The sequence below is a fragment of the Plectropomus leopardus genome, chromosome 5 (assembly GCF_026936395.1).
Source record: "Plectropomus leopardus strain MGB_pleo_1.0 chromosome 5, ASM2693639v1, whole genome shotgun sequence".
Classification (NCBI taxonomy): domain Eukaryota; kingdom Metazoa; phylum Chordata; class Actinopteri; order Perciformes; family Serranidae; genus Plectropomus; species Plectropomus leopardus.
Window position 1 is genome coordinate 6,239,208 of NC_142180.1, and position 22,685 is coordinate 6,261,892.

A 22,685-nucleotide genomic window follows, 5' to 3' on the forward strand; every position below is an offset into this window, starting at 1 on the left:
TCAAGGTTGTCATTGCTTGTTGCTCAAATACAATGTTATAGGCAACTTTGCAAAAATATATCTGTAAAAACTCAAATCAGTCAATCACCTCACATGTACCCACACACACATGCGGAAACACACACCTCTTCAAATCATCCACCTTGAATAGAAGGAGCAGCGTTGGGAACTTGTTACGCAGAATAAAAGCATCTCTCTTTCATTTCACACCCCAGTGAAGATGAGTAACTGATGTACCATGATCCCATTCCAGATGATGATGTGTCTGTCCAGCCTCGGGCTGCAGTATAGTCTGCTGCTGCTGCTGTAACTGTATGTGTCTCCGTGGGGCTTGTTCAAGCTGCAGGGGCGACTGTAACAGCAGCAGAGACAGGAGCTCCGCTGAGATGCATTTCAATGAGGACAGTGGAGGCTGTTTTCTCACTTTTCTACTGTATAATCACACCAGGAGCTACATATTTATCTCTCCAACACTGTGCAATGCATGATCCTCCCAACTCTACCCAATGAAATATTCAAGAACAAAATGATCACCAGACAGAAAACCTCAGGCATAGAAGGCTCATAAATATCAACATTACTAATGATGGCAAAGAAATACTTTCCATCTACAGAAAAAAATTAAAACAAAAAAGGGTTTTAATTAAGTCCTCTTAAATGATGGTAAAGATGATTTCCTTTGTATGAGAACAGAGAAAGATTGTAAGAAGGAATGAAAGCAAAATCATATTTTAATATCTGGTGTGTGTGGCCTTCAATGTGAGGAAAATCCATAAAAAGCACTTGGGTTTTTCAGCATTGACAGGTTTTTCTGGCATTTTACTATTTCAGTTAGCACAGTGGCCAGCCCCACAGAAGCAAAGCTGAGCTCCCTCAGTGATTGATGGAGCCGACAAGTTTTATTGGTGTTTAAACTGTTGTTGTTGTTTTTCTTTTTTATCCTGTAAAATTGCCCCCCTAATGACTTCTCCAAACAATCATATTTGTTTTAAATTTCTCAGCACTGGATTAAGCCAGATTGATATTTAAATTATTGCAAATTTATGGATAATTTGTAGGATTATAATTATTAACACTCTTAGTATAAAACTATTGAAATACTTCGAGGTCTATTAGTCAAAATAAAGTAGAAATCTTTTGTTTTCAGGATTGCCATTATTTTCCATCTTCTAGGTAGTGAGATTTAAACCCATACTGTACGGTATCCCTCTTTTTAAACAGAAAAATAGAAACATTTTCTTTTTGCTAACTTTTTTGCAACTATTAATTATGAATGATGTTACTCTTATGAACATGTGTTTTTTGTTTGATCATTTTTTGCATGATGTAATCGATTTTATGTCCTCATGATGTTTTTGTGATGGCATTTGCTGGTTGAAGACCTCAGCGCTGTACCATGATGTGAGATTAGTGTCGCAGTAAAGTATGTTGAGTCTAAAGCCAGGGTTTTCCACCCTACAAAGATGGCTCTATTTTAACCTGGCTAGATCACCATGGTAACTGATGCTGCAGACATAACATGGTCAGGAGCCAGTTATGTTCCAAGTTTTGGCTAAAAATCAGCTCAAAAGCAGCTTTCACATCTGTTTTGGAAAACCATCACTTCATAATCAGTGGCTGTATGACTGATACACACTGTCAGCTGAGAGAATATGTTATTTATACACTTTATCCAACTTGTTGAGCTGTAACATCACATAAATGACACCAAACAAAGCTGTACAGTTACATTAGCGCTTAGTGTATGCATTGCACCATGTCGGTCACACAACACTTCATCCAAACTTGACATAAAATGACCAAGTTACAGAGAATTAGCGCACTGTAACCAAAACCCCCATCATGTCCTGCACGCAGAGGCCCATCAGGACAGCGTTAACGTTTAAACAACAAAACATATGTGGTCAGATGCGTTCTAGACCACCTCAGCAAGTGTTTTTTTTTTTTAAACATGGATTTCGTGCAATCCAGTTGAGATCAGATCACTCGTGACTAGCGATGATAACAATTAATTGATGATTAATGAAAAATGTAGTCACATGTAAAATGAATTAATCGATAGGCTATTAAATGCTGTCAGAATATATATGCAATTTGTCACTGTGACCTTTGACTGATGATATCAATGATCTCAAATAACGATTAATCGATCAAGGAAAGTGCTTAATTTGCAACTCTACTCAAGACGCATGTTGAAGCCAAGTCTAAACAGGATTTTTTTCAATCTGACAAAGCATGAGGATATGCACCAAGCAAATCTTTAAACAACAGACCCTTAGTTATGGACTTCATTACCTATTATGGAACAGAACACCAAACAAAATTGCAGACAGCTGTATCACGACTGGAGAAATTCCATCAAAAAATGGGCTCTAGTTTGGTCCGTGTATCATCTGTTCAGCAAGTGAAATTTTTGTTGAGTTGTTTATCCTTATAAACCAAATATTGAAAAAAAGACATTTGTTTTCTCATTATCTGCTTATAAGGCAAAATCAGAGGAGTGACTCTCATAGTTGAGAACATGACGGTGGAGGAGATTTCAAAACGTTTATCCTTACCTACAGTAAACCTGCACTACAGCGACAGTAAATATGGTGTTTCTAAATATTGCGGTTTGGATTTATTTAAACTAATCTGCTGTTGTCTGGACCGCGGGGACTGAAATGAGCTTAAAACTCTTTTCAAGTTATAAGCTGCATCTTGTTCACTCCTTCAGCAGTAATACTATAGTTTTTACCGCAGACAGGAGTCACATGAATGACACACCTCTGAGCTGCACCTTCCTTCAAATACCTCTTGAACTGAAAGGAACTGTGATCTCTAAACCCATTCAAGGGCAGAGCTAAATGAACAACTCGACATCAAGGTTTCATAAGCTCAGAATCCCCCAGCAATTCAGACTGAGCTTTTGTTCCCATGACAGCAGCAGGAGTCTGGTACATACCATGTGTGCCACACAACACATTCGATGAGCATAGATGACGTTCCTCCCTGTTCATAAAATTAGCGCTTTGCCTGACATTCAAATCAGGCTTTGATTTGTCAGTCATGGAGCATACACATTATTGCTGCGATTAACCAAATGTAATTCTGACTCTGTGATGTGATTGCACTGCCAGTTTGGAGACGAAGAGAGAGAGAAAGAGAAAATCAACAGGGTGGGAGTTGAAGGGAGGGAAAACAAAAAAAATCTGGGCAGCAACATCCCAGGAGTCTGGTTGGTAGACAGACACTGATGTTGAAATTCAGATCACACACACGCCTGCAAACCATGCTGCTCACCGGGGAGGGGAAGGATGAGAGACGGAGAGGGAGAGAGAGCAGAGGGAGGGAGTAAGAAAGGGACAGAGGTAGAGAGCCTGTCAGACAGCATACAGAAGAGGAGGAGGCTGCACCTTAATGTACATGAATGGTACATGTATGTACATTACATGACCTCCACTGGAACCGTACACTGTAAAAAGATTTTACTGTAAAATCACAGTAAAGAGCTGCAATAACAACATTTCAAATTGGGATTTAGGCTAATTTAGGCTTGTGCACATGAAACCCTAAATAATATATCAAGAAAGTTTTAGTGATTTGGGTCCAATATTATTTTCAACAAATTAGATATGTTTTGCAACTAAAATAAGAACCACTGACATCAAGAAATTAGGACTAAGAATGTTTCTGTAAACAAAAAGCAAAACAGTGCTGTGCCACATGAGAGACAAATATTTTTTATCTAGTTCATCATGTCCAAGCGCGGAGCCAGAGCTCAGCTGAAGTTTGGTTGTGACGTTAACTCACCTCCCTCAAGAGTGGGTGTCCTCATCTCTCCGTCCAACATTTTTATCCAAATTTAGACTGTCCTTCTCTATTTCTTTTCCTCCTCTGTACAAACTTTAGCATAAACAGTCAAGACATACTTTTTCTGTTGGATGTCCATTCTGTGTTTGTTGACAGTTTTTCTTCATTTGATAGTGACAAATATTAAGACAGGAGATGTGTGGGGGGGGGGAAGAAGGATGGCATGTTACAAAGTGTTTTTCCTTCCAGAATTGAGCAAATTAATCTGCTACCCAAGTTTAAAAAATTTTAAGTCGTCTGTCTCTGAAAAGATCCTCGTCTCTTTCCAAAACTATTGGAAGAGACTGCACCATCTCAGTTATCCTGTGTCACATTTTTATAACGTGTCCTGCTGAAAAGTGTGCACACAGTGAAGGCTGAGTGCATACAAACACAGACAGACAGGTGAGAGGATGGAGGCTAGCAGGAATGACAGTGAGCCGGATGAAGAGACACAGACAGAGACACGTGATTCTGCTGCGCTCACTTGTTTACATACTGAGGAAAGCAGATGGGTAAATGAGTTTAGCAATGCAAACACAAACATGGCACATACACACAGGTACACACAGGGAGGAGTTATTGGATCACCTTTTATACAGAACATAGCATGGCAGATTACTACATAGTATATCCAAACCTGCTGTACAGCCAAGTCAAACATTGAAAATCCAGGATTTCCTGAAAAAAAGTCCTCCAACTTCTTCACATTTAAACAGACAGAAAACATTTAGCTGTTTGCACTGACAGATACTTTTCCACCCTTGCATGGGTGTATAATGAGACAATGGGCCCCTGGGCACAGAGAGGCAAAAAGCCCCAGCACCTCTTATTTTTTTGGTAATTTTGTGTCATTTTGTGGTTATTTTGAGTGTATGTGGGGGTTTTTTTTGTAGTCTTTTGTATCGCTTTGGGGTCATTTAGTTGATTTTTTTTTTATTTTGTGTCTCTTTGTAGTTGTTTTATGTCTCCTTGTAGTTGGTTTGTATCTCTTTGTTGCTGTCTTGTGTGTCGGCCAGTAGTACTCTCTACTTTACGCTCATCCCTCAGCCGCTCCTCCCAGCCCTTGTTTCGGTGTTTGTGCTTGTTCATTCCAGTTAACAAACAGGGGGCTTCACTCCGAGCACAATCAATGGCCTCCATTGATCTGCAAAGGGGGCCGAAACACTTTTAGCTCTTCTGTCCGGAAGAGCAACAAAGGTTTGAGCACGGGCATTTGTTTACTGTCATGCAATATATAACTCTTCTTCGGTGTCATGTGTGTTTGTCCTCATATGAGATGCAGGGGCCCTGGAATAAAAACCAAGCTGCTATAAACAGAGCAGGGAGAGGGAGAGGGGAGAGAGGTACAGTAATGAATTTAGCACAGAGAGGCAGAAAACAAAGAGAGCAGAAGGGAGAGATGAATTGACGGTGAAAAATAAAGTATACAGAAAAAACTCTGTGAACTCTAAAAGCAGTAATTATGATCATTTTAGCAGGGCCGGCCCAGGATAATTTAGTTTGATTGAGAAGAAATATGGCTGTTTAAACTTGAAAAAGAAGATTAAGTGTGAGGCTGGGTCAAACCTGTCATTTGAAATATAAAAGAGGCAAATGATTCATGGTTCATAACCTCAATAGCGTGTTAAAATGTAAGCTCCCTTTGAGTTCTGACAGTAAAGATTTGTAGTTATTGGTGTGCTGCCTGTCACCAGGGCGGCACCTTGCACGGCCGTGTGATACACCACTGGACGGCGTCAGATTGAAATACTGCCAGTAACAATGTAATATAAGGACCTCAAAGGTATCTGTTGGGTGGGTCCAAACATCCAGGACTTTCACCTGGGAGCCTGACGTTCACTTCCTGTATGAATGTTAAGCTAAATCATGATTTCTTTGTCTGAACTGAACCATGCACTTTTGTTGACATGCAGCATTGGTTGCAGCATCCCGGAACGTTAACAACGGATGCAGGAGGAGACTTAGCACCTAATATGTACACGTGCAACTCCACTGACAATACGGCAATATGTGACAACATAGAAAGTGAACATATTGGTCACATATTCCAAAGCATCCAATATTTTTGTAGACAAACTCATCAATTACATCTCAAGTCCAGTAAATGAGTTATTTATTTGTCAAATGAGTATTAACATAAGCTCCTGTCACTCTGTTGGCCAAAACTTACAGCACAAATTGGAAAAATTACATCTGCCCACACAATATGAAAATAAACCAAAACTGATCAACCCTCAATCAGCACCTCATATGACTTCCATCTGGTCGGAGATAAAGGACACTTAAATGGAGAAGGGCTCACTTTAGTGGGAGTCCCAGATTGTTCCCTTGTATAAAAGCAGCCCTGAACAGTCTGCCTGCAGACACTGTTGTAGAATAAATGAATGAAGATTAGTGAAGATTAGGAAAATTCTGTGCAGTAGCATTGAAGTATTTTACTTGAATTGGAAAATCTGTCTTGTTAGATACAATTTCAAAATAAATTGGCTTTTATTTGCTTTCAGACAAACACACACATGTGCTTTGTTCCACAAACACACACTCGAACATACAGCCCCCTGCAGCACCTACAGCTCACTAATCACTATGGCAACCAACTAGGTCCACATTTTCCTCTCAACTGTCTCACCTCATTTAGAATAACAATAATTTCACAGCATCACATACTCACTCCTTCTCACTGTGTCTCTCTATCACACACACAATATACTCTTATCACAGCATCTCTGTGCTGCATGAATACAGGGCTGCTGTTTATCCTCGTATTTGTGTTACAGTCTTCTGCTCCGTGTCTGTCATCTAGCAAAGTGTTGCTATTCATAGAGGCAATCAATGCCAACCAGCAGGAAGAGTGACAAAACAAAGCCAAATGACGTGTGAGGCTGTTTTTGATGGCATGTATAAATAAACTGTACACTGCTGCTCACCACGGAGTCTGTTCAGAACAATTAAAGAATGAGATTCTTAAGAGGGACCGGACTCTCTGTCAGTCAAATCCGGTGTTTATTGTTTCATGCCAGATCCTAAGGGAAGAGGAAATGACTGGAATATTTTATCAAAAGTGTAAAAAGAAAGTCAACATGCTTTAAAAAAGATAACATTGAGAAGAATATGTGTGAAAAGGTTGTAGCTCAGACTGATGGTCAGAGTTGCATTAATCTTTGCTGCTGGGGCCAGAATAATTAAACAAATTAAGCAGCAACCTCCAAAGCCAGCACAGAAGTCCCAAAACCTGCACTTCCTATAATGGACACTTGTGGCTGGCTCCAAGAGCAAGTCAGTCCCCATAGACCCCAATGTTAAAATGACAAACTTAACAGCAGAAATAAGCATGTTGCCACGTCATGCCTAATACAAAAAAATATATAAAATAAAAAAGATGAGTCTCTCATTATTTTCAGTTGTCAAATACAGTCTCTTTTTCAGTAGGCTGGTTTCCCTTAACTCTCAAATTGCACAAATTGAAATTGCAAATGTAAAATACACCTAATGGAAACACGTCGATTTCAAAAGAAACTCTCAGTTATCGCAAAAAAGGTTTTAAGCTTTCATGAGCTGGTATTTCAGGCGAAATACGCAAAACTGCAATGGAAACACTTTTTTTCACTTTTAAAAGTCACATGATGCTATGGCTATGCGCATGTCAGTAGGAACTGGCTCCCTCGGGCATGATGCAGCAGGCATCAATCAATCAACTAATTGATAATGTATGTATCAATGTAACGGTTTTTGTTTTGACAATACAAATATTGGTTTCCTGGAGTTCAGATTCATTTTAGTTATTGCAAAAGGCCTTTGGTCAGGTATTTTAGCCACTCAACAACAAGAAGTGATCATTCTTTTTACCGCATACTCATCTGCAAGTCTTTTTAAATCATCATTTGGTCTATGTCACACACTAAAAACCAGCAGAAAATGAGAATATGTCATTCATACATCTTTTATTATAATCATTCAAAATGTTAATATAAAAAATGTTTTATTACTGGTTTATTACATGTTATATGTGAACAAAGCAAAATAAAAAGTTAAAAAAGTTCCACCCCAACTAACTTCTGTCCATTTCCAGAGACAGTTTTCATCTTTACATTTCACTGGCTCCAGGCTGATGAAGTGCTGTGCAGTGTGAGAGAAATGCTTAGGTTTAACATCCTCAGAGTGCACAAACAATTAAACAATACTGTGGGAAAATAATGGCCGTATGTCCTCTCAGTGGGTGCTATAGCCTGAGAGGAATGATGACTTGATAAGTCAGTCACTGTACAGGAAATGCGGAGGAGATGAGACAGGCTGATGCACAGTGTCTCCTCAGGTTGTCTCCTAAGAGTTTCACACCCAGAGCAGGTGGACTAAAACCTAAGATATTGTGTGTCTGTATCTTTCTGCAGAAAGCGGCTGAGTAAAGTCTTGTCTTGTCTTTGTCATGTGTTTACCATGATCGCTTCCCCTGATGTGTGTATGCCACATCCTAATATGATATTATGTCACTAAAATACAGTTAAAGACAATATCCAAGGAGTATAATGTGACAACCACACAACCACCGACTCACCCACACACTCACACACACACACACACACACACACACACACACACACACACACACACACACACACACACACACACACACACACACACACACACACACACACACACACACACACACACACCGTGAGCAGTCTCTGCAGTCCCCAGGCTGGCAAAGTAAATGAGGTGGAAATGTATGAAGCCTAAAACATCCCCGGGGAGACATTATGTGAAAGAGACACCATTTCACTAAGGAGAGAACACAGGGCCAACAGAGACAAGGAGGAGAAACAAAGCTGCGAGGCAATCGGAGGCTACTTTTGTAAAGAGAAATTTACCATGTATGTGAACGTTTAAACTGCAAAAATCACAATGCAAACATCATGGGATCATTAGACATAAAACACAACAAAAACACATGCTCATTGCTTTTGTGTTGGTAGTATGGTTGTGCAATGATTAGCACTATCACTGCACAGCAAAAGGGTTCTGGACTGGGACCCAACTCCAGCCCCTTAGTGTGAAGTTTGTATGTTCTCCCCGTGTCAGATAGTGTTTTCTTCAGGTTCTGTGGCTTCCTCTCAATGTCCAAAGACATGCACATAGGTTAAATTGTGACTCCAAGGCCAAGTTTAGATGAGAATGACACTACTAAAAATAGAAGAAGCTTTGCTTTGTGTTTTTAAAAAAATCCACGTTCATATGATGACATCATGAGAATGATTCTCCTGTACAGGGATCCGCAAAAACAACTGAAAATGCTGTAGTATGCATGCCAGGCCAGTAGCAGGTGGTGTAACTTTATAATGACACACCATACAAGGACACCACTATCGTGCAAATAAAGGCGTTCTTCTAAAGAGAGGTGAGTGTAACAAACAAGTAGACGATGGCAAACGCACGCACAAGAACCAACAGCATTCATAAACTAATAAACTAGAGTCAGCAGCACAAACACAGTTCAATAGTCTGCCATTGTTGTTATTGGCTATTTGTCTGAAATGTAATGCGCTTGCATAAAGTGTCACTGTGACGTCAATGTTCTCACAAAATCGGTATACTGCCTGTTTACATAGCGACAGAGGTCAAGTCAAGTTAAGTAATTTTATTTGTAGAGCTCATTATCACAAAACATGGTTTGCCTCAGAGGGCTTTACAGTGTACGACATCCCTCTGCCTTTAGACCCTCACATCACTCAAGGGAAAACACCTGAAAAAGAACCCCTGTAATGGGGGAAAAAAAAGAAGAAACCCTGACAGAAGAGGTGGGGTTTTCAAAAAATTACACTGTGGTACCTGGTTTCCAAAGTTTGCATTTTCAAGCCCCTAAAGTGCCATTTACATTGTCAACAAAGAGCCAAACCACAATAAAAGTTTAATGTTTCATGCAAGAACTGCTGCCGTGTAAACAGCCCCTAAATTGCGACAGGTTAGTCTGGTAAGAACATCCTGATGTCATGAGCTAAACATTTTGCTTGGCTTTCTGTATCAGTCTGGACTCTCTGCCACTCCAGACACTTTCAGTGAGCTGGAGTACTCTCCTCGTAATACAAACTCTGTCAGCCAATTGTGAATATAGTACTAGCTGCTACTACACTACTATGTTGTTATGTCAGACTGTCAATTAAAATGTATACTTTATTTACATTTACCATTTGTAAATGACGTATATCTCATTGATAACAATCCCCATGAAAGTTTTTGTGATACACTGTGGTTGCCAGCACATCTACCTACTTCTCATTCAGCAGCCAGCTGCCTCTGGACTGCTGAATACCAGCTGCCAGCGTCCTTGTTTGTTGTTTGAAGCATTGTGATCTGTATGTCCGTGATCCCCAGCTTTGCAGCTCCCTTCGTATCTGCTCCCCCATTAGCGCTATCAGTGGCCAAACAACAATAAACACTGGATTTGTACCGGGTAACATCTTGGTCATCACCAACAGAGTCAGTTAATTCATCAAGATTTTAATGTTTGAGAAACTCTGTGAGTGCATCGTCTCATTTCTAATAAATTGTTGTTATTGGCTCTATTTCTGCAATAACTTCATTTATTGCTGACTAAGGTAAGAGTGCTTGATGTTTTGGGAGCTGCTGTTAATGGTTTTGCATTCAGCTGCCTGCATTTCACGTCATCGATTGCAACGCTGATTGGCTGCTTACATAGTCAACTACAGTGCAGCTCCCTGATTGGCAACTGATTGGATTTGAATTTCTGGAAAGTAGGGCTGCACAATTATATTGACACGTCACTAGTATTGGCCAAAATGGTCTCCATTGCAAGTGTAGGCATACAGATAAAGAGGTGCATTCAGTCAGAGGGTATGGGGAAGAAAGTTGCATAACCTTCCAAAAAAGTAGATATACAGTATCAATATCAGTATCAGTTGCTGGTCAATGAGTTGTTATATATCTGCATATTTGATATCAGCAAAAAATACTGTGCGTTCCTACTGGTAAATGTTTAGGCAGCAACGAGTTCAGACTGATACAGAGAGTGAAACAGAATGTTGAGCTCACGTCATCAGGATGGTCTCACCAGGCCACCCGTTTTTGATAGCCCATTTCACACATGCACTGCAAACGTTAAATATCTAGACATTAACCGGATGAGCTGTATATGAGAAAGCAAATGTCTGAATCAGTTGGATCTGACATTACGCATAGTTTACACTGCCAGCTCCCCAGTGCAAAGTCTGTGTAATGTTTGATTGAGCCCATTTGTGAATAGAAATTTTCATTTTCTGCAGAATTCATGTTGATTGAGCCAAAGTGTGAATAGAGGATTTCTTTTTATTTTCACAGAATTCACTATGAGTGAGTGGGCGTGTTGATGGCATTTCTGTCATGCAACTCACGGAATACTGGAAGAAAACAAATGACGAAGAAAAGGTGAATCATCAGTAAAATCTAGTGACAGTTGAACACTATTTAACCAAGCACAATATTAAAGTAACATTTACAGTATCACTAGAATCCAAACAACAATACCACCAGAATTTCAATGCTCAACCCCAGAGCCATCTGCAGTTGTATTTCTCTGCTTCCCCTGACACTAATAAGATTATGCATTCCCCCAGGCTTTGTGAACAACATGCTAACTGTCTGACCCCTGAACCCAGTTTCCAAGGTGCTCCTTTTCACTGTCACTCATCCCTATGGAGCCTACAGGGGCAGCTGTACCTGCCAAAGCCCCATCAACCCCCCCTGCTGCCCGACAGCCAGCACCTCTCACCCCCCAGCAACACCTTCCACCACCTGCTGGCATTCAGCAGCTCCAGCCAAGATATTTAGGGCAGACAGAGCTGGGAAAGGGGAAAGCAGGAGCGTCTGTGTTTGTGTGTGTGCAGTCTTTTAATGCTACACTGGGAGAATCGATATATTTATCCTCAAGTATACATGACAAGCGTGTCCTAAATGTCTTTCATAGCAATAACATGTTGTTGAAGTGAGATGAGATGGAGTGAAGCCCTCAGAGAAGGTATCCATGGCAACTCTCAGTGTCAAGCATCACTTCTCCGAAGCTGTGAGCTGCTCAGCGTCACTCAGCTCAACACGAGCATCCTTCCAACACGAGATGCCTTCTCGAGTCCGGTGACATTTTCAGAACTTCTCCTCACCCGGCCAATCAGTTCCATATGCATCCACGACGAGATCACAGTGAGACCTGTGTTGATGGTTTGAAAGAGAATTAATTGGCACTTTGCAGCATTTGCACAGCAAGCCAACCTTTATATGGTCAATTGTTAATGGCGGTTTCATACATGTAGTATTAGATAGTAGTCATGTTTCCATTTGGGATAAAACCTCGTGAACATTTACAGGATCAGCCTCATAGCTGCTCCTCTCAGCCTTTGTGTCTCCTCTGCATTGTAGGGCCCCAGTAATACCCACTAGACTCCGGAACTGACGAGTTCATTCTACGACAATTTCAGTCATGACTGAGACATTAGACAACTTCACATTAGACGGGTTTTCATTAACCCTAAAAATGCACAAATAAAAGCTGAGAATATAAAATATGCCTGATGGAAACACATCAATTTTGAAAAAAACTCCCATTTATCGCAAAAAAAATGTTTACGCTGGCATGAGGTAGCCTAGTATTTCAGGCGATTTGCAATGGAAACCTTTGTTTTGGCCTTTAGGTCTAGGTCACAAGATGCTATGGTTATGTGCTTGTGAGTAGGAACTGGCTCCCTCATGATGCAGCAGGAGCTACAAGAGGTGTTGTTGCATTCCATAATTCTTCAAAAGTTGAGGGGATCATTGGAAGTTTTCAGTCTACAATTGCTCTGTGAAATTGTGGACTATCACCTCCCAGAATCCCTCATACATAGTGCCCACATATAATGGGCCTTTCCTTTCAATTATCACTTGCATATCACGCCTACTTTGAGCGGAAGTAATGACAGCCAGTGTATTTCTAAGGTACTGATGACAGCTAGTGCGGTGGCTGCAATAGAAATACACCTGCTAATGTTTTGAACATCCATGGCCATGCTTCTTGGAATGTTCGTCTCGTAATTGGGTTTTATTGACATTTCAAAAATATCACTTAATTTTTGCACAATTCTGTGATGGAAACCCGCCCATTGACACAAAGATGACTTATCACCTCCTTTCTTATGTCAGCTAGGAAATGCTTTCTCACCCCAAGCCCCACCCAGCAGTTTGTCCGGGCCATACTGAAGTACCTACTTGCGGCAGGGACAATTTCTTGAAAAACGCAGGGACAATTTCTTGCGGCACGGACAATTTTGAAAATTGTCCCACAGGGGTGGTTCCTGCGGTGGAGACACACACCAACTTGCGAGACCCTGTATAACTACCCCTGAGTTCCTGCAGACCTTATGGGAAGCTACACAGAGGGTTAATCACAGCCAGAGCTTCTCCTGAATAGTCATGGCAACACAGTTTGGCATGGAGTGCAGCACCTTTCTAATGAGTTTTCTGCAACAACTGAGTCACTGAGGCTGGGAAAAGAAGCAAAAGGAGGGTTGAGATGCTGCTTAATCCTCTTCTCAAACTGATTCTCCATGTTGTTCACATCTTCAGGCGCCTATTAAAGCAAAGTTTGTGGAGAGGCAGCTGTGTTTTAATGAAGTGTTACATCACTAAGAGCGCTCTCGAGCTGTGACTCTCAACCTCGGGGTCAGGACATCCCCAATTAGATTTCTGCACAGGCCAAACACTGAGAGCCAAACCAAACCAGTGGCCTCATAGCAAGAGTCATTTTCAGCTTCTGTAATGTCATGAATGCCTGAGTGAGAGGAATGTGTGACTGCAGTATTATTTCAAGAGGGATTTATTCAAATCATTTGGGGAATGTAACAGCGACTGCTCTTGTCCAATAACACATTTGGTGCAGTCAGCTAGTTGCCCCACATTAGTATTAAAAGTTTTAAATTCCAATGTACATGCTGGCATATGTATCACATAAGGCTAAGTATATAGCGCTTTTTTTTCTTCCACCTTCTTTTTTTCAGTTCTTCCCAATGAGGAAAGAACTTATGCAGCCACATGCGTTCAACGAGAGCTTCGGTCTTCAACAAGGATTTCATGACCCCCTAGGCCTCAGAGTTACTGCAGAGGATCATTGTTTAGTAACTACATTTAGGTTTGAATTTTTTTAATTGTTTTTATAAAAATGTTTTTAAAAATACGTATTACCATGCACATAATACATTATTAACAAAAATAAAGTTAAGTCAAGTCAATTTTCTTCATAAAGTCCTTTATCACAAATCGCAATTTGCCTCAGAGGGCTTTACAGCATACAACATCCCTCTGCCTTTAGACCCTCACATCGACTAAGAAAAAACTCCCCCCCGAAGAAACCTAAACGGGGAAAAAAATTTAAAAATAAATTGTCCTATTTATAAATGCTCATGCACATGCAATTGAGATCTGCGCACACAGAACCATACTTGTGCACAGAATATCTCTGCTTGCAAGAACAATATTGTAGCCCGAGAGGAGAATTTCATGTTTTGAGCACACGCAGTGCACATCGTCGATAATAAGCTAACTGTTACCCATAAATCCTTCTGCAGTCATGTTGGCTAGCTAAAACTGAATCACTCTCTGGCACTTATTCATAATGGAAAGGTGAATTAGTTAGCTATACCATTAAAACCCACTGGCCAATTATCAGTAATATTATTTTGAGCATATAGACATTCCTGTGACACACAATGGATTGTTTAGTAACTTTGAAGGAAAGAGACTCTGAAAAACTGTCCACCCTTCAGAAATAAACATGATCAATCTGCCAATAAAAGGGTATCAAGGGTTTTTAAATGGCACTTTAAGCCACTGTATGCATGATTTTAGGCCTGGTTTAATACGCAGCTCAATTTTATACAATATATGTAGTAGGGGGTTCCTTAATGAGCTCACAGGTCAATGCCTGTAGCACTCTGTGTAATACATTGTGGGGTTAACTGGTACAAAACAATGTGGGCAAAAAGTGAACTTGAAACAGGAGATGAGACATTTCATACTTGTGTCATTGTTACAGAGAGAAGGTAAAACATGAACAATAAAGTACAGACGAAAAATACACTAAAAGACAGACAAAAGCGAGGTGTAGGAGAGAATAGAGAGATGAGGAGAATGAAAACAAGCAGGCTGTCCTGTCCGGTCGCCATGGTGAGCATCACGACAGCTTGCGAGCTCCCGCTGTATCTCCTCAGAGGAGGAGCACGCCTCCTCTCTGACAGCACGTATAGTTTGTTCCCGCACACCCAGTGCCCGCTGATGGCTTATTCCCGTGTTCGTATGTCACCTCCTGTTTGTATAGCGTGTTTACAGTGAGGTGCATCAGATCGTCTGCACTGTACGTGTGTTAGCTGCCATCATGTCAGTGGAAATCCAGGCAGGCAGGCAGGTCAGCAGGCAGATGGCCAAACAAACAGGCAGACAATCGGGGTTGGGGATTGGATTAACATGAGGATCTAATTGCATTTGAGGAACCAGAGAAAACACATAAGGAAAAATTAAAAGGGGCATCCAAATGACGGCTTAGTTACATAGCAACATTGGCACAAACTAGAGAAATTTACAACAGATTGCCATTGAATGTTATTACGGTGATTAGGCCTCCACGAAAACTAATTCTGTATGTATTAGGCCATTTCAGGTCTTCTGCAAGAAAACACACATCCATCAACCAAATCGAAAAAGTGGGGAGGTGACTCTAAAATATACAGGAGAAGAAGAAGTTGAAATATTTTGTCAATAAAATGTTTTTAAGAAACATCAATTTATGAAATATGTGTTTAATCACCAAGACGTTTAAGTAAAGTTACTTATTCATTAGATGAACTTTCTTATCTCAAAGGATGAAAGACACTAGTAAGGAACTTGCAACCTGAATACAAGTTTAAAGCTGACATTAAAGCTTAAAATTTTTAAAGAAATTATAATTTTGTTTACACCATTATTAAATCATGTCTGTGTGCAAAATCATTTTATTTTATTTATTTTTTATTTGCCCTCTATCCTTTATCGCCTGGTTTTTGTTGTCCATACATCTCATCAGACTACAGCATCCTCGTGTGTGAGGTCTTGTGCTGGGGAAACAGATGTTTTGCATTGGTGGCAAATTACTGCCATGTCTAGATATGGAGCTAGTTGTCCTTTCTGTCTGGTTTGGCTGTGTATCTGAAGAAAGTCTGTGCTGAAAGCTCTTATGCAATCAAACAAAAAGTGAGACTTTAGTGTGTAAACGCTTTTCTACATGCTGTTGAGGATTTGAATGTACACTACAAAATTCAATCCTGTGCAACAGACAGATTTGTCTCTTGATCCTGAAACAAAGAAACTGGTTCACAAATGCACTACATCAATGCCGCTTGGTGCATTTAGCAAAAACAACACCAAGACCCCCAAATGCCTGTTCTGTCAGATGTTTACAGGCATTTTAATCCTTTGAACCCTGGATCAGTTTTCTTGTGCTGCATTCAGACACCTTTCACAAGTATTTAAACCTCTGAAACATGGACAAATTGGTTTGATTTATCAAAACACACACACACACACACACACACACACACACACACACACACACACAAACAATGAAATCAGCAATTTAGCATGAAGTGTCTCACAAACTGCAAAACAACCAGTTAAAGTGACAAAGAAATCACCTGAAAATTGCCTTTTAAGAAAGTGAGTGAGAGAGAAAATCACTGAGGGAAAAAAACAGGAAATCTATATTTAAAATAATATATTTGAAATAAGCCTTCAGAAAAAAAGATCGATACTTTTATTGTTTTTATTTTATTTTTTTATTTTTAATTTTAAAAAATTAAGAGAAATCAAACCAAATTGCTCAGGTTATAGAGGTTATAGAGTTAACATCACATAGTCATCAGTGTGCAGACATATACTTGCATTACATCTTATACGTTTACTGTCCCTCCTCGTGTGTGTGTGTGTGTGTGTGTGTGTGTGTGTGTGTGTGTGCAGTTGAATCTTAAGAGTGTTTATTTGCTGCCTCGGTTTTCTCCCCTGTAAAGCTGCTGACGCTGGGTTTCTGTGAAGCCTTGTAAATGATGCTGTGGTTTCCCCTCCTGCAGCAGAGCACCCTGAGCGGAGCGGTGGAGGCTGGATGGAGACAGGGGAGGATGGGGGAGGGAGTGGATTGTGGGGGCTTTGCTTTTGAGGAATGAGCCCTCTCATTCTCTCTCTCCCTCTCTCCCTCTCTCCCCGGAGCAACTGGAGTGGAATAATTACATAGCATGTGCAAAACTGAACTCTACTTATTGTGAAAGGATGGAGGGAGTGAGTGATAAAGAGAGAAATGGAGCAGGAAAGATGGCCGCCAGTTCCTGTGGGTAACGAAGAGCCCCGAACAGCAGTTATCACATTATTTACAGCCAAGGATTTAATGCATCGTTCAGTAATGAGCAGCCAGCCAATGGCCTGTGATCTGGAGCTCACTTATTCACTCGCTGGGCTCGACTCCAGGCGGCTAAAGGCTGGAGGAGTCCCCCCAGACGGGGACAAAGCCAGCTGCTATTTTTCACTTTATTCTTTGTCTCTACGGTGTGTGTGTGTGTGTGCGTGTGTGAAGAGAGAGAGATTACACCTCTTCATGTGTTGCCCTACCTAAAAGATCTTTTCTGGGGGGTTCTGAGGTTAAGATGAAAAGTCATTTGCAGTTTGATTTGTCTGATGTGCAGAATGAAATATTTTTGTTTCCTTTGTCTTCAGGACACATTTGAGTCTATATGATTGTTGCTTCCTCCTCTTTCAGAAAACAAAACCACTTTTACCTGCATCTGCTTATCAACTGCAGAGGCTACACTGTCACCCTGTGGTGATTCACTGAAAATGCATCACCTTCAGTTCCTCCAGTACACAGCATTGGTTTAGGGTTTAAGTGAGCTCCGATGATTTTAGACTTTGTGTTAAGACAGTCTCCAGGTACAGTACAAAAACCTGTGCAGTGATACCCAACTTATGGTGTGCAGGCCAAATCTGGCTCCTGATATGATGCCGGGTGGCCTCTAAATCATTTTCTAATTCATAATACAAAAATTTTTTAAAATCACTGGGAGTTGTTTTTGTACTTTTAGTAAACATAATGTTTTAGAGTGCACAAAACAGCATCAAAATAGTTCTTGTTTATCAAAAACAGTGCCAGTGGAGAATCGCCTGCACCCCCAGATACAGTTCTGAGCTACACTCCTAATGTCCTGAAATCCTATATATGTCCCAAATTCCTAGAAATGACCTAAAACCCTAGAGTTATTTACAGTATATTTCCTTACATACTGTGTGATAACTGATTATTATCAGTTAAGGTGTTTTTAATTATAAGGTTCATATCATGTTTGCTATTGGGTATGCAAAATTTTGAAGCTTAAAAAACCACAAATAAGTTGCTTTGTTTTTTTTTATTTTTAGCATTGCTTTTCTAGTGTAATGGAACCCTGCCTGAGGTGTAAAGTCAGAATTACACAGCTTGGGTTTAACAAAAAAAAGAAAACTGGATGTCAAATGGATTTATTGACAATAAAAAGGTGCCAGGTCCTCATTGCTGCAGCATGGTCTGAAAGATTTTGAAAAAGGAAATATCAGAGATAAAAGTTAGATTTACTGACATTCCAAGTTAGCAAATAAACTTTGCAGGCCACAAGAAGAAACTGCTCTTTCCTTCTGATGTGCCATACAGTTTTTACTTTTGTATTCTTGTAGCCACAGATTTAGGTAAACTGACAAGGAAGCGATCTGAATATGGGTTAAAAAATATATTACAAGAACATTATTCAAAATAGTGACAAATGCACATAAAATTACATTTCTGATTATAATAATTTTATATTAAAGATCATGTTACAGAAAAAATCTGATATAAAATAAAACTTTTTAAAAATTATTTTCAGCATAATTCTAGGTCTTTTTGGCTTATATATATTGGTAATTTTCTATTAACATTTTTCCTTTTTTGCCAATTTTTGGGCTATGTGTTGTTAAGCTTCTTGCTTTTTCCTCATGTTGATGGAAATAAAACCAATTTTCTCAGGTTTCAGAACATTAAATTAAATCAAAAACAATGAATGGAGTAAAACTGAGAGGAGATAAAAATATTGATATTTCTTAAATCGTGAACTACAAGCCCATCTATATACGCTGGCTCTTTTTGTGAATTTATTGCTGTTTGTTATGCTTTATTATGCTTTTACTCCGAAGGAAACTCACGTCACTGATCCACTTGGTGAAGGAAGATGTGCGTGTGAACACAGTGGGCCTGTTAGGGGTGTTGCATCCTAGAGAGGAGACGAAGCTGGTCACCCCCTGCACGTACCACCTGCCATCACTGCCCTTACAGTTCAGAGGGCCTCCTGAATCTCCCTGCAGGGACACACAGAGGACAAGTGCAGGCAACAGACTGATGGAGCACAGAAATGAACATGTGATGGAGGGAGCGGTGCATATCTACATGGCAGCCAGAGCGGATGTCACCGCCAGCACAGATCATTGTGGGCTTCACGGTGCCGCCCCACCAGTCGCTGCTGCTGCACACGCTGTGGCCGACCACAGGCAGGAGAGCCTGCTGGAGCTTAGAGGCGATTGGACCACCGCCTGAAAGAAACAGAATTAACCCTCTGAAACCTGGACACATTGGCCTGATTCCTAACTACAACAAAAATTACTTAAACTTGCAAAAAGGAGAAAAAAACTAAAAACTAAAACTTTTTTTCTAATAATTTTGAAGTTAAATTCAGGATCATAGTAGATTAGAGTCAGAGTGTTGTGACATAACACTCACTGTAGACTCTTCCCCAGCCTGTGATGTAGCAGGGGTATTCGTGAGGAACAATCTCTCCGCTCTCTGGCACGCAGGAGGGCTGCACCTTGTCGCTCAGAATGGCAGGCGAGGCAAGTTTGATCATGGCAATGTCATTACTACGCAACAAAAATAAATAAATAAATATATATAAAAATATATATTATATATATTATATATATATATATATATATATATATATATATATATATATATATATATATATATATATATATATATATATATATATATATATATATATATATAAATATATATATATATATTGAAACACAGAGAAACTTCTTATAGACAGAAACAAACTGAGGTATCGTTAATGATATAAACAAAAACATGAAAACATTTCCCCCCCAAAACGCAACTTTGATTATTTCTTTGAAAAAAGAAATGTGTTAAATGAACTGCCCAATAAGCTGGCCGAAAAATCATAAATATGTTACTAAAACGTTTCTGTGCAGCTGTTTTTCCATTAGAAACATCAGCTAAGGAAAGATGTATGGAGAAATTTTATTCACTTACCCACAAGACAGACAGTTTTCATCCCAGTGAGGGTGAACAACAATTTTCTCCACATCTCTGTACTGCTCATAGCCCTCCTCTTTGGTGATGTCGTACTCGCCCAGTACCACACGATAGGTACGAGGTCTGACACACACATACACAGTATATATGTACATACACTTTGGATCAAACCTTCATCTCATGTCATGAGATAAAAGTACACAGAGTATGGGAGTAGAGTGTGACCCACCCGATGCAGTGCCCAGCAGTCAGGACCCAGTTGGGAGCGAGCAGGGTGCCTCCACAGGTATGACGGAACGAAGAGCCGCTGCGATACTGCAGAGAGATCTGACCACACAGCAACAGTCATGCGGAAACCAAAAATCAGTATTAATAAGCAACCACTGCTGAAAAAGTAACAAAGTACAAGATTGAAATACTTGACCTGAGTATTTGCAATCTCAATTCTCACCACCAGATGACACTAAATCCTTCATGCGGATCCTTAATAACCTGAAAACGTATTCAACCACCATAAGTAACCATGTTGTTTAGTAAATTAAGCTGTTCTTGAATACATTTGATCAGAGTCATGATCTGGGCTTTTTTGAAATGTCACTCTTTGGAGTTTGCAACCAAACTAAAATTATTAGATTAAACTGAGACAGATATACAGAATTACAAACCTTTTTTTGTATAATACTGTTCTGTTTTGTATGCATTATTGTAAAAATAAAGATTAAAATTAACAGTTGTTGGGTGTGTTTCCCCTCTTTTATACTCTGTGTGGTCATTTTATTTCTGTATTTTACTGTAACTCTTAAGAGGACATTGCTCAAAACTAATTCCATTATTAACATATTCAGTATGTAGTATACCTGCTTACTTATCTGCAACATTGTCAACAATGAAACAGATGCGATTTTATATAATATTATGCTAAGCAGCTCTGTAGGACCTCATAGGATATCTTTCATGTTGCCAAAGAGCCTGATCATTATGACCTCACCTGCCAGGGCCAGCTGAAGGGTCTGGCATCCACCCCGTTCACAACACGGCTCACTGAGGGGGGATAGCTGGGTCTGCCACACCCGTGAGCTGGACCACAGAGAACTGGAGGTTACGAAGGCTGCTACAACTCAGCTCTGACAGTGAGAGCTGTAACACTTGCTGTTAGCCCATTTTTTACCTCAGCACTGGGTATCTTTCTCTGTGATTGGGTTGCTTTTCTTGTGAAAACTTTATCTGCAGCAACAAGCATAATTAATGGTATTGTAGCGGTCTGAATGATGTCCACTGTCTGCTAAGAACTAGAAATTGTTAAAATGAGGTGAAACCAAGTTTTGGCATTATGGAGATTTTTTATTTATTTATTTATTTTTTGATAGTATATTCTGCACAAACATCTGTAAAAGTACATAAAACATTTTAAAAATACAACCTGCTAGAGGATAAGAAGTAAAAACTAGAAATTATATTTTGCATGCATGGCTTGTAATGGGCACCATTGTGACCAAATGCCACTGTAATGCATGGAGGGATTAAGTCACACATTGGGGCTTAATGTGAATAAATCCCACATTCACTGTCTGTCTTGCTGCCCCAAACACTCACTAAAGCACCAAATGTGAATTCATCTGCTGGTGAAAATAGTCTCCAACAAATGCACCATTTCCTCCTGTTTGAGTAATAATTGCTCAAAAGTGCAGTGGACAGTTTTATTAGGAATTATTTACCATTTTCTTTTCTTTTTTTTAATTAAACCTTTTATTCAGTTTTATTTTTTGTCTTAAGGAGGAACCAGTGGGCTTTGGGCAGAGAGCCACAGACAGGCTGGGGAAGTCAGAAAGTACTGAGAGATGGACAAACCCATTGTTGATGTTGGTCTTTTCATGGGATATGTTAATAATGATGAAAATACAGAATAACATTAGGCTCATCCTTTGACTCAAACCTTGCTATACATGGAGGTGCCCCTCTTTAAATCAGGCAGATGAGACTCACCATAGGCAGCAAACAGCAGGACAAGGGCCACTTTCATCATGATTCCTCAGAGTGCTCTGTCTGAGTGCGTCATACTGCTTTTATACCCTCAAAATTCAACAATAATCAGAAACAAATGCAGACACAAATACACACAGTCCAGTCTTTGACCTGGGAATTTGTGTTCTATGCTGCATCTGTTTCACTTGTCCTCAGACAACCCCTCCACAGCCAGAACAAATCAACACGTGTACAGAAATATGACAAAATATTTGACTTTAAAAGATTTTGGGGGATAATCAGTACTTAACCCAAGAGGGTGGAAGTGTACAGTAACATATAAAGTGATCAATGAACCCAATCATTGCTATAATTTAACACTTTAAATACTTTCAGAAACATGGGGCTGGGGAAAAAATTCCCTCAAGTCGTTCTTGCGCTATCTCATTCATGGATGAGGTCACAGTTGCCTTGACCTTTGACAACCAAAATCTAGTCACTATGTCTTTGAATCTAAGTGGAT

The 22,685-nt window shown here is 39.9% G+C and overlaps 1 protein-coding gene across 1 annotated transcript; it reads right to left on the bottom strand.

The window, feature by feature from the left end:
- Positions 1-18,359: 18,359 nt before the first annotated feature.
- LOC121941158 (proproteinase E-like) lies at positions 18,360-22,310 on the bottom strand. The gene is made up of 8 exons (XM_042483883.2): positions 22,184-22,310; positions 21,189-21,277; positions 20,430-20,527; positions 20,198-20,323; positions 19,643-19,779; positions 19,313-19,455; positions 19,072-19,224; positions 18,360-18,421 (listed from the first exon to the last, which is right to left on the bottom strand). The coding sequence occupies exons 1-8, from the start codon at positions 22,221-22,223 to the stop codon at positions 18,404-18,406; spliced, it is 804 nt and encodes a 267-aa protein (XP_042339817.2). The 5' UTR covers positions 22,224-22,310; the 3' UTR covers positions 18,360-18,403.
- Positions 22,311-22,685: the final 375 nt, after the last annotated feature.

Coding starts and splice junctions, on each gene's coding strand:
- LOC121941158 (XM_042483883.2), bottom strand. CDS start 22,223: ATGATGAAAGTGGCCCTTGTCCTGCTGTTTGCTGCCTATG. Junction 21,278..22,183: donor CCTGCTGTTTGCTGCCTATG/GTGAGTCTCATC, acceptor TCTGTGGTCCAG/CTCACGGGTGTGGCAGACCC. Junction 20,528..21,188: donor CCTTCAGCTGGCCCTGGCAG/GTGAGGTCATAA, acceptor CTGTGTGGTCAG/ATCTCTCTGCAGTATCGCAG.